The following is a 20,539-nucleotide window of genomic DNA, read 5'->3' as shown; positions in this document are numbered from 1 at the left end:
ATAATTCTACTTCTTTGTCTGGTGGAGCTGCTCAATAGGGAGCAACATTGCCTAAATTTTTATTATTATTTATTTATTATTATTAATTATTATTATTATTTTATATTATTTTATTTATTATTATTTGTTTATTGTTGTTATTATTATTTTTTTAAATAAATAAATAAATTTAAAAAAAATAGTAATAATAGTAGTAAATAAATAATAATAATTTTATTTATTTTATTTTTTTTATATATGTATATGTATATATATATATTTTTTATTTATTTATTTATTTTATATATATGTATATATATATGTGTGTATGTATGTATATATATGTATATATATATATATATGTGTGTATGTATGTATATATATGTATATATATATATATATGTATGTATATATATGTATATATATATATATATGTATGTATATATAATATTAAGGATAATATAAAGAACCATTAGAATAAGTAAATCAATCCAATAATAATACCATCAGGGATCTAAGAAAACGCAAAAAAAAAAAAAAAAAATATATATATATATATATATATATATATATATATATATATTATCGCTTTTTACCGACAATCTAGATGACTTCAACTGGGGCCAACCACCCAGAATGAAGGCAAAAAACGACAAGAAGTTCTCTGTTTCTGTGATGATCAATATATGCTAAGTAATTTAAATCTAACCAAATATAAACTAGAATAGGCCGGATGTAAATCGAATATAAATAAATCGAAAGAAGATAATAAAAGTTAAAAAAATTTAGAAATATTAGAATCAAAGGTAAGAAATATAATATAAATGTAAGCATATATTAATCATCGTTGACCTGACAGAGAACGTAATTTAATGATTAAAATAAGATTAAATATATAATACATACTACATATTGACCGTATCTAGGACATAATGTAATAGTCGTCAAAATAATATGTGGCCACAACTTATACCCGAGCCACAACTTATATCTTGTAATGTATTTAAACTGCCCTACACTCTTTACTTTTATTTCTCCGAAATTATTAGGGCAATCCGAGGACGTAGGAGAAACTATTTCTTATCTATACCACTATTTTTCGCCTTTATGGAGTTCGGTTCTGTTATTCCTACTCCTTTAGTTTTTCTTCTTACTATCTGCATGTTTCTCCATGCGTTAATTTAATTATTTATTTTTACCGTATCCATCACATGGGGGGCACCACATATTATTTTGACGACTTTTTTTCTTATTTTATAAATTTTTTTTCCAAGTTTTTTTTATATATATATATTTTATTTTTTATTTATTTATTTTTTTCACTCATTCATCTTTTTCTCACACACCAGGAGGGGATGCAATGATGTGTAGTGTAAATTTAAATGCTAATTAAAACTAAGGTTAGTGTGTACTTAACTGTAGCATTTATGGTTTGTGTTCTTTTTCTTATATGCTTACACTTTATTCATTCTTCTAGCTCTCATCTCATTTATTCGACTCTTACTTTCTGCACTGCACTCTCTGGGCACCTCAACTTACTGTTATTCTTCAGTTGTGGTGCAGGCCTAGCCGCAAGTTTTTTTTTTTTGCAGGCCAGGGGAGAATGCAGTGATAGTGTTTATGTGGTTAGTAAATGTTTGTTAGTACAGTATATATAAAGTAATGTAAGTTATTTTTAACTTTGTATTCTTTCGGCCAATTACACTCTTTCTTTCACCAAAACTGCCCTTTATTCCCTTTTACCATAATTCCTAGTTCACTCAGTTCCCAGCCTATTCATTGTCTTTCATTCTCATTCATTCATACTACATTGCATCCCTTTGCTACTAGCCTACTGATATTTTTCAGCTAATCTGCTCCCTGTACATCTCCCTCCCCTATGTGGTTACTTATTTGGCATGGGGCCCCAGGTTCCTACACATGGCAGGGTAATCCTGGGGAGGTTTGTCATGTCAGGTTTCTGTCAGGGTGCAGAATACTGCTATCCTGACAGTTTTTAAGTCATGTAGTACCGATGTCACGACCACAGCGACATCGGTACTACACTGACAGTGGTAGAGAATGAAAAGGACCTGGGGGTAATTGTGCAGGCAGATATGAAGTTTTCTGAGTCGTGCAGACAGTCTGCAAGAGTAGCTCATGGTGTCTTGTCAATTGTTATTTGATTTTTAGGAGCATTAGCAACTAAGGCCATATTGCTCCGGGATATGCGGTGGTCATTCCCTGACCTTTCCGCATCCTCCGTATTTGGCGGTGACGGGCTCGAACTGCGGTCTGATCAAGAAGTGTGTGCTACGCACTGCTGCTCCTTCCCACCTGGCTACGGAGGCGCCTTTGTCAATGATACAGGGATTAGGAGGTGACTATCCCCTTGTATAAGGCAATGGTCAGGCCACAGATTGAGTACTGTATACAGGTCTGGAGGCCTCATTTCAAGAAGTATATAGAGATGTTGGAAGGAGTACAGAGAAGGCCAACAAGATTAGTGAATGGAACAAAGGGTTGCTCTTATGAAGAAAGGCTTAAGGTTTTGCAAATTAGTGTCTGGAGACTAGGCACAGGCGGGGTGGTCTGATAGAGGTGTATAAAGCTTTGAATGGTTTGAGCATGCTCAATGCTGATAGGATTCTTCCTCTTTCTCAGAATAATCACCTGAGAGGGCATAAATTCAAATTGAGGAAAGTCGGAGGTAGGATAAATGTGTGGAAATTTGTATTTAGCCAGCAGGTAGTTGGTTGGTGGAACTGACTTCCATCCCTCGAAGTTGATAAATAAATTTAAGGCTTAGCTGGACAGGTATTTCGAACAAATGGTAATGGGAGTGTTTTTTTTTTTTTTTTTTTTTTTGGTTGATGCTGCATAAGCTTGCTTTCTTGCATCATATGCCTCTACTAATGCTAATTTCACCTAAAAATGGACGGTGCTTTGTCATTGTAAATGAAGTGTGCTTTATAGGAATGGGCTCTTACATGTAGTTAAGTGTGATCATTCTGCATGTTCACAAGGCATCTCCATAGCCATGTGGGAAGGAGCAACAGTGCGTAGCACACACACTTCTTGATTAGACTGGGGTTCGAGCCCGTCACCACCAAATACGGAGGATGCGGAAAGGTCAGGGAATGACCACCGCATATCCCGGAGCAATATGGCCTTAGTTGCTAATGTTCCTAAAAACCAAATAACATAACATAATATAACATAGCATGTTCACAATTATCTGAAAATTTCTTCTCATTAAAATATAAGAAATGTACCGCTCCACTTTTTTCTGCCCTTCACATTTTGAAAGTAACGTTTTGACTATTTGGTATTATCTGAACATATTGAAATCGATATTTTAAAAACTTGCTATCTATCTATGATATTTACTTTAGAAAAAAATTTGCATATTTAAAGTACTATGCAAAAAAAAAAAAAAAAACTGCTTTCATTTTCAAGTTATGAAATTTTATTTTTAACTAAGCCATTTTTTAAATATATTTTTTTATAATTTTTTAAAATTTTTATATATCCCAGACCCAGATATTACAGTATCGAATATGAAATATGGTCAAAACTCGTATTAATTATATTAAAATAATATATATTTTTTCATATTCTTTGGAATTTGTCTTATAGTAGTTTGGAGGCCTGATGATGGTGTTCTTTAATATCCCAAAATACAGCCAATCTGTATTAAGTTCAGCTTGAGGTGTAACATTTCAATAAATAATTTGTACAAAATTCTCACATGATATAATTGATTTTTTAATCTTAATTTTGTTAATTACCTAAAAAAAAAGTCACTTACTAGACCTTTGATTCTCTTCAGCATGTTCTGCAATTTTTCATGAGTTTCCAAAACACCATAAAATCATTTTGAAAAAGAATTATGGGGAACTAGAGAAAGTAGAGAAGGTAAACATCTGTCTTTTTCTTTGCAAGAAATTTTTTGGACATTCAGGTTAACATCTCTCTCAGGGTAATTCAGAAATTTTTTTTTTTGTCTGGTGCAGCCTAAGCCTCAGGCTTCTTGCACCCTATAGCTAATAATAATAATAAAATGTAGTCTCGTGTGAATGTTGTTAAATACCTGTAGAATGTCTTGAGTGGTGCTATGATCTGTTATAACAAGTATATCTTCAACATATCTTCCATAGTAATGCGGGGGAGAAAGTGTTTAATGTATGTGCTTGATATTAGCAAGATAGATTTCTGCTATAAGACCGCTCAGGTTCAAACCCATCGGTAAACCAAAAACCTGTTTGTATATAGTGTCTTTAAACGCAAAATAGTTAGCTTCAAGAAGAAGCTTGATTAATTAAAAAAAATTGTTTTTGGGTAATTTAGTGTGATTTATCGCAATAGTATCGTTATTTAACAGTTCCCAAACTACGTTGAGAGCGTAGTCTACATTTACATTGGTGTACAAGGATATAACATCTAACGAAAATAATTTATCATTAGCGTTAAGCTTAATATCTTTAATGTTTGTTTGTTATTTGGTTTTTAGGAGCTTTAGCAACTAAGGCCATATTGCTCTGGGAATATGCGGTGGTCATTCCCTTGACCTTTCCGCATCCTCCGTATTTGGTCGTGATGGTCTCGAACCCCGGTCTAATATCTTTAATACTATTAAATATAGTGTCATAGCTTTTTATGCTGAATTTTATCAGCAGTCTAAATGGTTTTAGGATGGCAGTCTAAATGGTTTTAGGATATAAGTGTGCAGCTGAGTGTGAAAATGCTGAATTTCGGGGCCAAGTTGGGTCTCTTGACTTTCAATTCCATTGCGCGTCAAATTGGTCATATCTCTGTGAGTAAAAAATTCATTAAATCATTTTTTATCCGTTTATTGTATCTTATTTTATTCTTTACATTTGGAGAGCATTGATTGGAAGCATTCTATGAAAAAGACTGAGGTAATTTCTCACTTTTTTTTAATCCCTATTGTTAAGTATATCTGTAGTGGCAAATGATGCAAGAAAGCAAGCTTTATACAGCAACAGAAAAAAAAAAAAAAAAAAACCTTCCTACAGTTAACCACTCCATGGCAGGAAGAATCCTGTCATCAGCATTGAGCTTGCCCAATCCATTCAAAGCCTTAAACACCTCAATCAGATCTCATCAAAGATGCCTAGTCTTTAGATGATAATTTCCAAAACTGAAGCCTGTTGAATCTGTCTATCTGTTGAATTTTTCCAAGTGACATTCCATTCATCATTTTTTGAGCAGTTTCAGTCTTCAAAAAATGTGGGGAAAGTCACTTGACAGCATTTTCATGTATTTTGGTCATCTATTGCACAACGTCACATGCAGGAAATTGAGATTCTTTTTTTTTTTTTTTTTTGTTGATATTAGTGTATCGATAAAAGTTCGATCTTGACAGTGTTCACATCACTGTTGCCTCCATTTTAAAAAGTTAATATATTACAGACAAAAACCAAATCCTTGAATGACAGTGATAGCAAGTTCCTTACCGCTACTTTTATCTCTGTTGGTTAATTCACCATGCCAGACCTTTATTTTCAGAAAGGATTTGGTGCTTTTTATTGGTATTTTTAATTATTTTAAAGGGTGTTATTTTGGTCAGAATTTTAAAATGTTCTAAAAGCCACTGATTTTTGTCAAAGTATCATATTTTTTGAATGTGTAGCTAGAATGGAAGAGCTGAGCTGCTGATATTTAATCAAAGACTTTGATATGATCTGACATAAGCTATGTCACATGACCAGTCACATTAGATATACTGCTGTTTTCTGTGGTGGATTAAGAGACTCTCTGTTTTTTTTCTGTATCTGAGCACAGTTCTCAGAAACCCTCCTTATATAAGAGAATTTTTGTTGTAATTTTAATTTTAATTTTTCAAAGTTTGTAAATGCTTTTGTATTATTTCAAAATTTTCATTTTTAATAATATAATATTCTTTGATAACTTAAAAGGCTTTAATAACTTATAGAAAGATCCCGAGAAATCAAATAGATTTACAGAAAAACTTTAAAGAATAATTTAAAAAGTTTAATAATAATAATAGACATTTACTTTTTCCAAATTGCAAGAAGTTTGGTTTTAAATGCTGGAAGAACTTAGTCAGTTAGTTTAAAACAGGTATTGGTCAGATGTTTAAAGATTATAGAAAATGATCAAATGATTAAGGTCACAGATTTCAAGCCCTATAGGTTACTACAATTGATCTTTGCAGAAAACACAACTCCGCAAATATTTTTCAGTTGGTACCAACTTCTGCTATGGATGAAAGGATGGTTAAGTAGAAGAAGACTGAGAGTGGTTATCATATAAAAATCGGTGTCATGTTTTCACAAATTCAGATTGACAGATGACACTTCAGCGATCCTAATTATTGCATTTGGGAAAAATTTGTTTAATGAATTTAAGCTAGAACAGAAGTGTGGGTTGTTCCTAAATGGCCGTTTAAGGAGATTGATTATTGATTTTTGGGTGATTAATTATTGTTTATTATTATTTCTTAAGAAGAATATAAAAATAACAAATGATCAAAATTTAAAAGATGCTTGCCACTTTTGTTCTTACTTGTCTGAGCATGCCCAGCAGGGCCATCATTAAAGACAGGTATGATGGGTTCTTAAAAGATGTATTATTTTTTGATATTTGTATACTGATGTATATATTGTAACAGTTTCTTTAGAAATATTTTCAAACTAAAAACCCTTCCTGGGAAATCCAGGACTTCTCTATATATTTATAGTGTTCCTTGTTCCTCCTTATCACTTGACTCCCGCAAAGGTAGCATGCTGACTGCAGGGCAAGATATGCAGTATTGTCCAGTCACACAGTAAGTAATTTCATATTTTGTTTTCTAAATAAAAGGCTCAATAAAATTACTCATCTGCAATGTGTGTTTTTGCACCTAAGAACATCCATACTCATTAGTGCTACACTCTGTTGTTTTAAGGAAAGTTGTTTGTGATGACACTGGCATTCATTTTTTTATTTTTTTAAAATTTCTGCTTTTTATTGTAAAAAAAAAAAAAAGAGAAAGTATATGCAGGTGACCTCCGCTTAACGATGATAATTCGTTCCCGAAAAACAGAGCGCTAAGTGAATCAGCACTAAGCGAGTGCTGTATTCCTGTAATGTAACTTATGTATTTGTGAGTCGCAGTCTATGCCATAGGAGCATTACCACCCAACAATAAAGTCAACTGATCCTTCGCCGCTTTGAAGCCTGGCATGTTTTTTTTTTTCTTGTTTCATTATGAAACTTCGTTTAGGCATTTGTTTCCAAAAAAGTCCTGTTTCATCTATGTTAAAAACTTGGAAGCTTAACACCACTCTTCAATAATTTTTAGAAATTCTTTTTTGAAAGTTTTGGCTCTTTCTTGATCTGCACTTGGAGCTTCTCACTGGATTTTAAATCTATCTTACCAGCCCTTACTAGCTTTAAATGGTTCCACTTTTTTTTTTTTTTTTTTTTTTAAGGTGAGCTTTTTTCAGATCATCATATAGGCTAATCACTTTTTCTTTAATAATATTTAACTTACCGGAATTGTGCTTTGGATATTATCTTCAATAAAGTTATTTAGAAGTCTTTCCGTTTCAATTATAATAGCCAGCTTAGTTGCTTGCAGTGGAACAGCTGTCTTTCCCGCTGCTAAAATTAATTCTTTATTTTTTATAATTGTTCTTGCAGTTGAACCTGCCAGTCTTAAATTATTGAACACATCCACTTGTCATTGAATGGAATCGATTCGCTTCAAAACGTAAAATTTAATTTTCAAATTCAGTATTTTTCTTACCATAGTAGGCTTCATACTGCATCCAGATGTCGTTCCTTTTTAATTCTTATTCGCCTTTACTAATCTTTGAAAATGTAACTGCGTTGAATTAATTATGATACAATGTTCGAGCAAACTGTCCGTTACGGACGGTGTCTAACATTGTACCGAGTAATGACTAGACTTTGGATAAATGCATAGAACTCAAATATTACAAGCAATACACTTGATCATTATTTAAAATGTTGATTGTATCAAGTTACCATAGTGCAATTAAATTAACTTGGGAAAATTTCACTGAGCGTGGGAAAATTTCGCAAGTCAACGTTGGAAACTTTGCTATTCATTTTCAAGCTATTGACTACATCAGATAAAACGTTTTTGTTAAACAAATGCCAAAAATTCAATTTGTACGTTTGTAAAAGAGTGTTATAGTGAGTTGTGACAGCGTTAGAGTGAGATATGGGTTATAATATAAAAACACTGTTATAGCAAATCAGCGTAGAGCAAGCCGCGTTATAATGAGGGAATACTGTGTGTGTGTGTGTGTGTGTGTGTGTGTGTGTGTGTGTGTGTGTGTGTGTGTGTGTGTGTGTGTGTGTGTACATATATATAGATATAAATTACCGAAAAAAGTTTGAACAATTTGTTTAAGTGTCACAAATAACATTATGTGAATTACGACATTAATAATGTGGGCATGAAGTTGACTCCAAGACTTAAATTATTCAAGGTATACTTGCGTATTGCCTAGTCATGTTAATATTTAAATGAAACACTTCTAGTTAATTAAAAAAATCAGGAATCCTGATTTGCTCATTATCTCTAGGAGAAACACGCAGTACCCTAAAGGGCCCAGCAGGAGTTAACATCATCAATACATGTTAAACAAGCAGTATTACTACTCAAAAATGGTACTAGAAAATCAGAAAAAAAAAAAAAATAATAATACAGGTCACAAGCTTCGTCAGGGAATTTTGCAATGAAAAGAGCTTTATGCCTGCCTCATTCAAAAAACACACCTCCTCTCAGATAAGACTAAATTTGAGCCTCACATTTCAAAACCTTATTAGCATTTTAGAAAGGAGAACAATCAATATTGCTCCTCCTTGAAAGCATCAAAATTTGAAAAAAGTATTACAAACTCAGATAAAAATTCCATGCCTGATAGCTTTTTAAGGTCAGCAGATTGATACATTAAGATAGAATGTCTAAGTAGACCGTAGTTCTCTGAGGTGACTTGACAAGAAAATGTGTGGTCATTGAGAGCTTTGAAAATATCCTTTTACAGTGTCTGTCTTCAACAGAGAATAGCAAATTATTGGACAAAAGTCTGATGTGGTCTGTTCTTTTGAATAATCCCAACCCTGTATATATGCCAAAAAATCAGAACATCCTGTTGTGTTACTTCTCAAGTTGGATTTGTGATGGGATCTCCAGTAAAATAAATATGAGTAATTTCTGAATAAAATAATGTTAAATGACAAGTGTCCAGTGAATTAGCAGAATCTTATTGTAAGGATTGTGGAAGCTAACAACCCAACCAAGCAATGACATTTCTTCATTTGGGTTGATCTACTTTTGGTAGGAGCGGGAGTGCAGTAGCACACGCTCTTTGAGTAGACCGGGGTTCAAGCCCCTGACTGCTGAATATGGTCGATCTGCAAACCCGCACTGGACCAGCGTGGCAGGTCCATTTCCCTCAGCATGAATTGTTGAGGAGGCTTCCATTCTGCAGTGGGTTGATAATGGCTGCACTTCACTTTTTTTTTTTTTTTTTTTTTACTTTTGGTAGAAGGGGCATGATAAACTAAAAGAATTATAACACTTTGAATTAAAAAAGCCAACCTTTACTCACAAAGCTTCATTTTGATCAGTAAACTTGTGTAAAGCTTAAATAAGTAAACTTGTATAATTTTTTGGTGCTGATTCCAAATCTGATTAATTTTTCTCTATTTGAACATAACATAGAAGTCAAAGAGCATTTGTTCATACACAAGTAATATAAAATTGAATATAAAAAAATTGGGAGAAATTTTCAAAAGGTAATGAGACAAAATCAGAATTATTTGAAAGAAAAATGCAGATGTTGCTCTGCATTTTTATTTCAGAAAACTATCATTTTGCTCTATTTTCTAGGTGGTAGATGACTTTCATCAACCGGTGAAATACCACCACTTTGCTTATTGTAGGCTTGAAGTGGTGAAACCCATGTTTAGTCTCTAGAGCAAAGTTCCCGGCATCTCCCCCCCCCCATACTTCTCCTTCAACCCCTGCACGGTACTAAGTACTATAGGTTTTGATACCTTTCGTGTTTGGGGTTTTCATATCACCTCAGTTTTTTCACAAAATATACTACCTATAACAAAATAAGGAATGATCATAATTTTTTCCCCACAAAATACCTTTATTAATCATCTATATTTTTATGGTCCTTTTCAAAGTAACGCTCATTTTTTGACATGTATTTAAGATGTCTTTGTAACTGCCGATGACTGGAAATGTTCTCCTTGCAGCTCCTTCTTTAATTTTCGAAATAAACAAAAATAATCCCAGGGTGCAAGATCAGGATATAGGGTGGAAGAGGAACACGTTTGACATTAATGTTGTCATAAGTACTTGCTGACAGTATGAGCAATGTGAGGTCTCGCATTGTCGTGATGTGTCATCCACCCACCTGTGTGTAATTGGGGATGAAAGTAATCCCACAAACTATGCAGTACAGTTCTGCAGTAAGGTCCTGTAACAGTCGTATGGTGTGGCACAATAGGTTGGTAAACCATTCCTTGAATGTCAGAAAAAGAAAAAAAATAGATGATCATAATCTTTCTTGCAGAAATCACAACTTTTGCTTTTTTTTGGCATTGGCAATGTCTCATCTGTCATTATCACCTAGCGCAGAACCTCACCATCTTCAATAACCATCCATTGCAGCTCCTGACAAACCTCCATGCAAACTTGCTGTTGCTTCGGTGTGAGTAATCTTGGAACCCAGTGTGCATAAACACTTGTCATATGCGAATGGTCGTGGAGAATACTGTGTGCTTTCTACTGATATTCCCAACATCTCTGCAGATTGTCTACTGTTGTATGATGATCTTCTTTCATGATTACGGAAGTGATGTTTATGGTTTCTGTGGTGACAGCAACGGTTGGAGCTCCAGGACCCCTGGTTTATGTGATTGAATCGCTTCTATCTTCGAACATTCTAAACCACCTGCGAGCTGTGCTATATAGGAGTGTTTTTTTTTTTTTGTAGTTGTTGGCGCATCGGCTTCTGTGGCCATAATGCACCTCCCAAGGTTTTTGCAGTACTTTGATCCAAGCCCGAGGCGGGATTCGATCCTTCGACCTTTGGGTTGCTAGGCAAATACTTTACCCACCCGGCTAGCCCGGTTGGCATATGGAAGTGTAGATTTACCATAAGCCTCTTTTAACATTTTCTACACTTCACCTCATGTTTTCTTGAGACGGAAAGAAAATGAGAGCAGCATAATGTACCTCATGTGTCAAGTCCATTGTTACATGAGCAAAACTGAACAGTATTAACTTAACCAACTGTGTAGTTCACACTGTGCTAATGAGTCAGTTGCTATATGAGGTAGCTTAATTTGGTCTTAAATTCTGCAGTTCAGGTAAAAATAACAAGCGGTACGGTTGTTCGTGAAAATTTATGCTTATTCTTTATTGAACATCCCTCACATATATGAGGGGGTATCAAAATGTTCATACCCTTACCTAGAAATAATAGCCCTAGAAAGGTGAAACTTCACAGGAACTTTAATCCTTTTCTCTGTATTCTCCTTGTATAGTAATGCATTTCTTCGCTCTATGGATCAGTTGTTTAATGCCTTGATCATAGAAGTCTGCCCTTTTTGCCTGAAGCCATGATTCCACTTCATTGATGACCCTGATGAATGAATCAAAGTGGCGTCAACGCAATTGTTTCTTCATTTCTCGAAAAAAGAAGTCTTCAAAGCCACACTGGGCAACAAAGTTGGTGGTGGCAACAGCCGTGTGAGCCAGTGCATTATCTGATAGAAGACGGACACCTTTGGTTAATATTCCCCACCTTTTCATCTTCAAAGCATCGCTTAAATTCTTCAAAAGATTTCTGTATTCTCTGGTAAGTGTGGAACCACGAGGTAGGTAACTGGTCAGGATTTTCTCTCTCCCAAAATACGGACAACGATCACCTTCACAGATGGAGTGGTCTTTGCCTTTTTGGGAGGTGGGGAGGAGGTGTGCTTCCATGCTTTGACATGTCTTTAGTCTCTGGTTCATACTGGTACACCCAGCATTCGTTATTTGTCACCAACCGATCAAAAAAGTTCTTTGCATCCGCATTACACAAATACAATGGTTGGTGAGAACATTGCTTCTGTAAAGGCGTCAGCAACCTTGAAACTCATCGTGTGGAGACCTTATACATATGCAGATGGTCATATAAAATGCTGTGGGCAGACACATAACTAATTCCCACTGCATTTGCGATGAAATGAATTGTCATACATCTTTCACTCAGCACCAGCTGCTCAACCTTTGCTACCATCTTACTGTCTGTGGATATTGATGGCCTTCCTTCTCTTGGCTCATAAATGACACTGGTACAACTGCACTAGAACTCCCAGATGGATGGACGGACAATTCTGCCCATACAGCTTTCATTTCTTCATCAATTTCCTGAGCTTTCTTGCCCTGCAAATGCAGGAACTTGATCACTGCTTGATACTTCACTTTGTCAACCCTAGCATCCTTCCTCAGATTCTGGGTTTCACCTCTGGTGTATGATCACCTACAGGAATAAAATTTCACATGTAAGTTATTGAATATGAAGACAACTTATATTAAAAATGGTATCTTCCTACTAATGTTTTATCTAGGTAAGGGTATGAACTTTTTGATACTCCTATGTATTTCAGACATTCAACAGGCACTTTTCAGTATGGAGTAGGTAGAATAAATGATGGTATATACCTCACTAACTCGGTACTTCATTTAGTGTTTTGGTAAGGTTTCTCCCCCCCCAAATGTGGATGAATTTCGCCTTTTTCGAGACTGTTTTTTGCCCATCACATGAATCCGTTTTTAACCATAAACCAGAAATCGGCAACCTTTTTTGAGTGAAGAGCCATTTTTGATCAAATTAAAAAAAAAAAAAAAAAAAAAAAAAGAGAGAGAATCTGAAGAGCTACATCTCAGCTCAAGGTGGGGGGTTAAGAAGTGGAATAGAGTGGGAAGGTGTTTTATTAAAAATATATATATTTTGAAATATTATTCATTAATACTGAAAAAAACGTTAACAAACATCTAGTTAGGTACGAATTAATGTGATTTTTGCTTCTGACATGCGGCTTGGCTGATGTTGAGAGAGTCTCTCAACTTCAGGCAAGTATATCATAATTTTCCTCTTTAAACATGCTGATAGATTTGCATTGTTCAGATGGTTTCTTGATTTATTTTTAATATAATTCATGTTTGAAAATATTTGCCCACAGAAATAAGTCAAACCAAAAACTGAAAGAAGTCCCAAAGCAAATACAGGAATACCTAGCATAGAGTGGTTTCAGACAGTGCGGGTTTCGCTATAGTACGGTTTACAAATTAAAAAAAAAATTAACTGCATTACGCACCAATACATTTGATATGTATGTATGTATTATAATGCCTGCACGTAGCCCAAAGCCATTCTGACTGTTGTCAAAACTCCCATTATATCAGACTCTGCTAGCATTCATACATTAGTAAACACTCTAGATTCTGAGCGGTGAGGTCGTTGATTGTGTGTAAGCTGTACAAATATTTTTCGCTGTGTATTTTTATTAAAGATTATTTTTTAAAAACATTTCACCTTTATACGTAAATATGAGTGGAAAGAAGAAATGTAATGGCACCGAGTGTTCTTCTAGATCCAAACATCGAATGAGGTATGAAATTAAGGCAGGCTTTGCAAAATGACATTCAATGTTATAAAGGGATGTATGCAGATAAAAAGAAAAAAAAAAACTGTGAAAACTAAGCTGATCAGTAATTTTTCAAAATAAAAATACGGTACATACTTCACTTATATTCTTTTGGTATGTACATACTGCAATAAAAATCATTTCTACTGTACTTACTAGTATTTTTCATTTTTATCATTTTCGTTTCTTTTTTTGCAAGAACTTCGTGTGCATCAATTTATAGTAAACAAACACATTTTTTGCAACTTGACCCACATAATCAAATTGTCGGAACACATTATACTAATAATACCTCGATCAGCACGGTGTCGCATAGCACGGTATTTTTTTGGCACGAATTAACCGCACTATGTGAGGCATTCCTGTATTTTCAAATATATACAGGTGATCCCCGCTTAATGCTGATAATTTGTTCCGGAAAAACAGAGTGCTAAGTGAATCCGAGTTAAGCGAGCGCCGCATTCCCATAAGGTAGCATATGTATTTGTGAGTTGCGGTTGGTGCCATAGGATATTTCCTAACCAATAATAAACGGTAGTGAAAAGATGCACAAATGTCCGTCAAAATATTTAATATTCAAATATTTGCATATAAAGTATTCTGCATTACATACATATATAATTATGTAGTAACTATTTACCTATCAAAATTAAACTTAAATTCCAATTAAAATCATGAATTTAATTGATGAATTTAATCATGAAAAATGTGTCGATTTTGTGTTGTACTTTGGCCCTCTTCCTGGTAAACTAAAAGGGGTTTTAATTTTAAATCCCCTGCAGTGTTACCGCCCAACAATAAAGTCAACCGATCCTTCACTGCTTTGAAACCTGGCATGTTTTTTCTTCTTTCAATATGAAACTTCATTTAGGCATTCGTTTCCAAAAAAAAGTCCTGCTTCATCTATGTTAAAAACTTGTTGAGAAGTATAAACACATAATACCCCTCTTCAATAATTTTAACAAGTTCTTTTTTGAAAGTTTCGGCTCCTTGATCTGCACTTGCTGCTTCTCCCTAGATTTTAAATCTATTCAACCAGCTGTTACTAGTTTTAAATGGTTCCACATTTTTTTTTTTTTTTTTTAATGGTGAGTTTTCTTCAGATCATCATATAGGCTAATGTCTCTCTCTCTCTCTTGTAATATTTACCTTAACTGAATTCTGCATTGGATATTATCTTCAATAAAATTACTTAGTCTCTCCATTTCAATTCTAATAGACGGCCTGGCCCTAGTTGCTTGCAGTGGAACATTTGTCTTTCCCGCTGCTAAAATTAATTCTTCATTTTTTATAATTGTTCTTACAGTTAAACTTGCCAGTCCTAAATTATGGCACATATCCGCTTCTCGTTGAACGGAATCGATTCGCTTCAAAATGTCTAATTTAATTTTCAAATTCAGTTTTTTTCTTACATTTATAGTCTTCATACTGCGTCCAGACATTGTTGCTTTCTCATTCTTATCTGCCATTATTAACTCTTTGAAAATTTAACTGTGTTGGTTGCATTAATTATGATACAATGTTTGAGTAAACTGTCCGTTACACATGATGTCTAATGCTGTACTGAGTGATGAATAGACTTCGGATAAATGCATATAACGCAAATATTACAAGCAATATACTTGATAATTTTTTAAAATGTTGATCTTGGAACTACATAACAAGTCAGTGTATTAGCGTGCGAGAAAATTTCACTGAGTTTGGGAAAATTTCTCAGGTCTGCGTGGGAAACGTTTTAATGCTGTTTTGCTATTCATTTTCAAGCTATTTACTCCATCAAATAAAACGATTTCATTAAATATGCCAAAAATGCAATCTGTAAAAGAGCATTATAGTGATTTGTGACAGCGTTATAGTCAGATATGGGTTATAATATAAGAACAGCATTATAGCGAATCACCTTAAAAGCGAACCGCGTTATAACGTAGGCTTGCTGTATATGTGTCCGGTAAGCTACTCCTCACATTGAACACAATTTGATCTTGCATTTTCAACTCATCTATTATGGCCCATTTGGGTAGAATTGCAAGGACAGCCTTTTGCCTTTCCAAATCCTCAATTTCAGTTTTAAGGCATTTTAGTATTGCACTTCACATATCCTTGATTTTTAAGTCCTCTAACTCCATTTAAAATTGTTCTTCATGTGGGCTAAAAGTTAAAGAGCTGCAGTTACATTTTCAAAGAGCAGCAGGTTGCTAACCCCTGCCATAAACAGTATACTTTTGCCAAATTATCTCATTCAGTTTATCCTGCTTTTTACTGTCTTGATATCTTGATGAAACTTTGTACCCTGTTTACTCACTGCACAAGGTTTTGTGGAAATTATTCACAAAGAACTTGCCAAAGACAAGAACCTTCAAAGATTCTTTTCTGTTTGTAAAGAAACTTCAGACTCACATTCCAGGCTGGAATTTTTCACCATCTTCTTATCAGGTTTTTGATTTATAAATGCCTGCAATGTTTTCCATCACACTCTTTAATTCCAACCACACTCCTTGCTCCTGAGGAATAGAAAATGTGAAATTATCACTTAGCCATAATTTGTAATTCATCAAAAATGCTAGCATGGAGTTTAACCTTGCTTATCTCAGGAAATTTTCAAAAAGTCTTCGGAACATAGCCTCCTTTTTAGCATTAGCATATGATGCAAGCTTATGCATCATCAGCCAAAAAAAAAAAAAAACACTCCCATTTCACCCCTCCGTTCGTTGGAAATACCTGTCCAGCTGAGCCTTAAATTTATTTAGGCTATCAACTTCCACAACAAGGGATGGAAGTCTGTTCCACCAACCAACAATCCGCTGGCTAAAGGCAAATTTCCACACATCTATCCTACATCTGTCTTTCCTCAATCTGAATTTATGTCCTCTCAGGTGATTATTCTGAGCAAGAGGGAGAATCCCATCAGCATTGATAATGGTCAAACCATTCAAGGCTTTATACACTTCTATACGATCACCTTGCGGGTGCCTAGACTCCAGACACTGTAATTTGTAAAACTTAAACCTTTCTTCGTAAGAGCACCCCCTTTGTTCCATTCACTAATCTTGTTCCCCTTCTTTGTACTCGTTCCAGCAGCTCTACATCCTTCTTGAAATGAGGTCTCCAGACCTGTATACAGTACTCTAGGTGTGGCCTGACCATTGTCTTATACAAGGGAATAATCACCTCCTTATCCCTGCTAGAAAAATTCCTATATATCATTGACAATACAGTAAACCCCCGCTATTCGCGGGGGTTACGTTCCTGAGAAATGCCGCGAATGCCGAAAACGCGAATACTGAGTTATGGCTCCCATAGTAATAAAGGGGTTCCGTTCCAAAGTATATAAGAAAAACTAGTCTAAAATTTTGTCTATGTATTTATTATATGTACCTTCATAATATGACTATGTACATAGACAGTACATAGTGAAATGCAAGCATATGGCATCGAAATGAAAATAAGAAACAATTTAATATTAAATGTAATATTTATTAGAAATTTCAAACAAATCTTTCAAACCAGCGTCTTTGCTAGCTAAAAAATCTATCCCTCCAGTGCTATCACCAGTTTCGCTAAAGCGTTGATAATGAGTTTTGCGTTTTCACGAATGATGAGTGAATTTAACGGAATTTTATTTTGAGTTCGGTCTTCTATCCACAGATTTAAAGCTTTTTCCATTTTTTCTAATTTAACATCACGAGTTACAGAGCAAATTTTTGAAGCAATTAGCGCGTTTTCACGGACACTACGGCGGATTTTTTCTTCCGATTTTTTGATTGATCGTACCGTTGACTCATTGATTTTATAATGTTTTGCCACTGAGGAGACACTTTCACCATTAGAAATTTTGTCTAATAACTCAATTTTATTCGCTAATGTCATCACCTTTGATATTTTCACATTTCTCTTGTTATTCGTAGTCATATTTTTGTAGGGGTTAGAAAGAACTTGTCCACAATCAAGTCACTTTCTTCCGTTAACACACTCGAAAAAGTCTGTTTTACACTGCAAAACGGTAGATTTATCACTATTGTAAGCATATCAATTTATAAATTTATTTAATTTATAAGCGTATAAATTAAAAGCAAACGACGAAACCTTCCATAACAAGCGCATAACACATATTGAACAAGGATTAGCAAGAAACATCCACACTCGCGATTTTGTCACCCCTCTCCCCCCCCACCCACTGAGCGCTGTTTTGACCGGGAAAGATAATTTTAGCCACGCCCATGTTTTTTTATGGCGGAAAATATTCACGGCGCTTTAAAATTCACATTTTTTAGGTTTCATTTTATATTAAATCGGCGATCGCGAAACCGCGAATACAGATACCGCGAATAGCGGGGGTTTACTGTACACCATGAGCTACTCTTGCAGCCCGTCTGCACTGCTCAGAGAACTTCATATCTGCCTGCACAACCACCCTCTGGGCACCTCCGTAGCCAGGTGGGAAGGAGTAGCAGTGCGTAGCACATGCTTCTTGATTAGACCGGAGTTCGAGCCCGTTACCACCAAATACGGAGGATACGGAAAGGTCAGGGAATGACCACCGCATATCCCTGAGCAATATGGCCTTAGTTGCTAATGCTCCTAAAAACCAAACAACAAACAAACAAACAAACAACCACCCTCAGGTCCCTGTCATTCTCTACCACTGTCAGTGTAGTACCACGGAGTTCATACGTTGCTCTGGGGTTGATGTTTCCCATATGTAGTACTTTACATTTGTCAATGTTAAACTTCATTTGCCACCTCTCAGCCCATCTGCTCAACCTTTCCAGATCCTGCTGCAGCAGCATAGTATCAGTAGTGTCCTTGACAGCCCTGCCAACCTTTGTATTGTATGCAAACTTGGACATTAAGCTTGATATACCATTATCAATATCATTTATAAATACTGAAAACAGTAATGGACTCAACACTGAACCCTGAGGGACTCCACTAATAACATTAGTCCACGATGAGCACTGTCCATTGATTACCACTCTGTCTTCTCCCCCGCAACCACCCCTTTAATCATAGGAGCAATTTGCCTCCAATGCCACGCTGCTCCAATTTGTGCAGCAGTCTTCCATGTGCAACAGTATCAAAAGCCTTTCTGAGATCCAAATATATAATATCAAAGTTATGCCCTGCATCCAGTTCTTTTGTGACTGCATCATAGTATCAAGTTCAAATTGGTCAGGCAAGACTTTCCCTTAACGAAACAATGCTGTGTCCGAGCTATAACTGAAGTCTTGTCTAGATGATCTTGCAGTGCTTCTTTAACCAGTGCCTCCATTAATTTTTCTGGAACAGAAGTAAAACTCACAGGTCTATAATTACTTGCATATCTCCAGTCTATAATTACTTGCATATCTCAAATTTGCATATCTCCAGTCTATGGGTACTTCCCCTGAGTCCAAAGAAGCTCTCATAATTATGGCTAAGGGTTTGCTTACTTCCTTTGCTGCCTCCTTTATTATAACTGGATAGATCCCATCCACCCCAGGTGCCTTTTTTATGTTTATCCTCAACAATTTCTCCTGCACTTTCCTCTCAGTTATTACAAAATCATCTAGCTCACTGCCAGAGTTTACTTCACCTCTGGCATTCCCCTCACTGAATAACTCCTCATGTGTGAATGTAGATGCAAAACACTCATTTACTTTGTTACCTACCTAGGAAGGATCCTCGACTGTTGAAATATCAATATCCAGCGGATCAATCTGATTCATCCCTTTCCTTCTAGAGTTTACATAGGTAGAGAACTCTTTTCTGTTTTTCTTTGCATCCTTTGCCAAGGATTTCTCTTAATCTGTATTTGCCTGCCTAATCACCTTTGTGACTTGGTTACAGAGCAGCTTATATCTATCATAGGCTTCCATGTCACCCATTAATTTATATCTATCCCATGCATTTTTGTTCTCTGCCATATATCTCATTAGCTCATCTGACCTCCATTTAGGCCTAAACCTTGAACAATATTTCTTAGTTGGTATGTAAAGCCTAGTAGCTTCCAAGATGTGTTCTTTGAATGCTTCCCATTTTGAATTTGCTCTTGGTAACATCATCAGTTGGTCCCACTGTATAGAATTTAAATACTGTATCAGACCATCGTAGTCACCTTTACGAAAGCAAAAACCCTTCCCTTTACTCCTGATAGTTACCTCTCTGAGTAAATCCCACTTCAGCACACTGTGATCACCGCCACCTAGTGGTTCCTTTATCTGCAGATTCTTAACGCATGAAGAATCACTACTGATAATCAGATCAAGAGTATTACTCACTCTAGTTGCCTCCCGAACATGCTGATGTAGAAAACAATCATCCAATAAATCCACAAAAGCCTTGCTAGTGTGTGAGTCGATATCTGGGAAATTAAAATCCCCCATTATAAGACTCTCTAATTTACTGGCCCACTCTGTTTTCCTGTACAGTTCTTTATTATACTCATCAGAGTTATTAGGCCTATAGCACACTCCTACTCTCAATTTTGATCTCCAAATGCTTATATCACACCAAACTGACTCGACACTGCACTGTCCATCGATGTTGACTGGCTTCACTTCCTTGGATTTTATGTTCTTAACTAATAACATAACCCCTCCTCCCTTCCTATCCTTTCTGTACACATGGTACTCCCCAAATTCCAGTTCTGCATTCCTTATATCTGTGTGACACCACGTCTCTGAAATCCCCACAATATCTGCCTTTGATGTTTTGAGCAATACCTCAAATTCATCAAATTTATTTACCAAACTCCCAGCATTAGTGTACACAGAAGTATACTTGCACCTGTTCCTATTCTTAGCTACCCTAACACAAGAGAAGAAAAATGCATGGGATACATACAAATTAACACGTGACACAGAAGCCTACGATAGATACAAGT

At 35.4% G+C, this 20,539-nt stretch overlaps 1 protein-coding gene across 1 annotated transcript in view; it reads left to right on the top strand.

Annotated features, from left to right (window-relative positions):
• Positions 1 to 20,539, top strand: part of Nf1 (neurofibromin 1) — a 1,111,953-nt gene that overhangs the window by 516,412 nt on the left and 575,002 nt on the right. The window contains exon 21 of the mRNA XM_090369763.1: positions 6,665 to 6,772. Coding sequence (XP_090225889.1) covers positions 6,665 to 6,772 — 108 coding nt within the window. The remainder of the gene's footprint in view (positions 1 to 6,664; positions 6,773 to 20,539) is intronic.

Source organism: Mastigoproctus giganteus, chromosome 3 (genome assembly GCF_048544385.1).
Source record: "Mastigoproctus giganteus isolate SK-2022 chromosome 3, ASM4854438v1, whole genome shotgun sequence".
NCBI classification, from domain to species: Eukaryota; Metazoa; Arthropoda; class Arachnida; order Uropygi; family Thelyphonidae; genus Mastigoproctus; species Mastigoproctus giganteus.
Note: the sequence above shows the minus strand (reverse complement) of the source record. Positions and strands in the feature narration are given on the sequence as shown.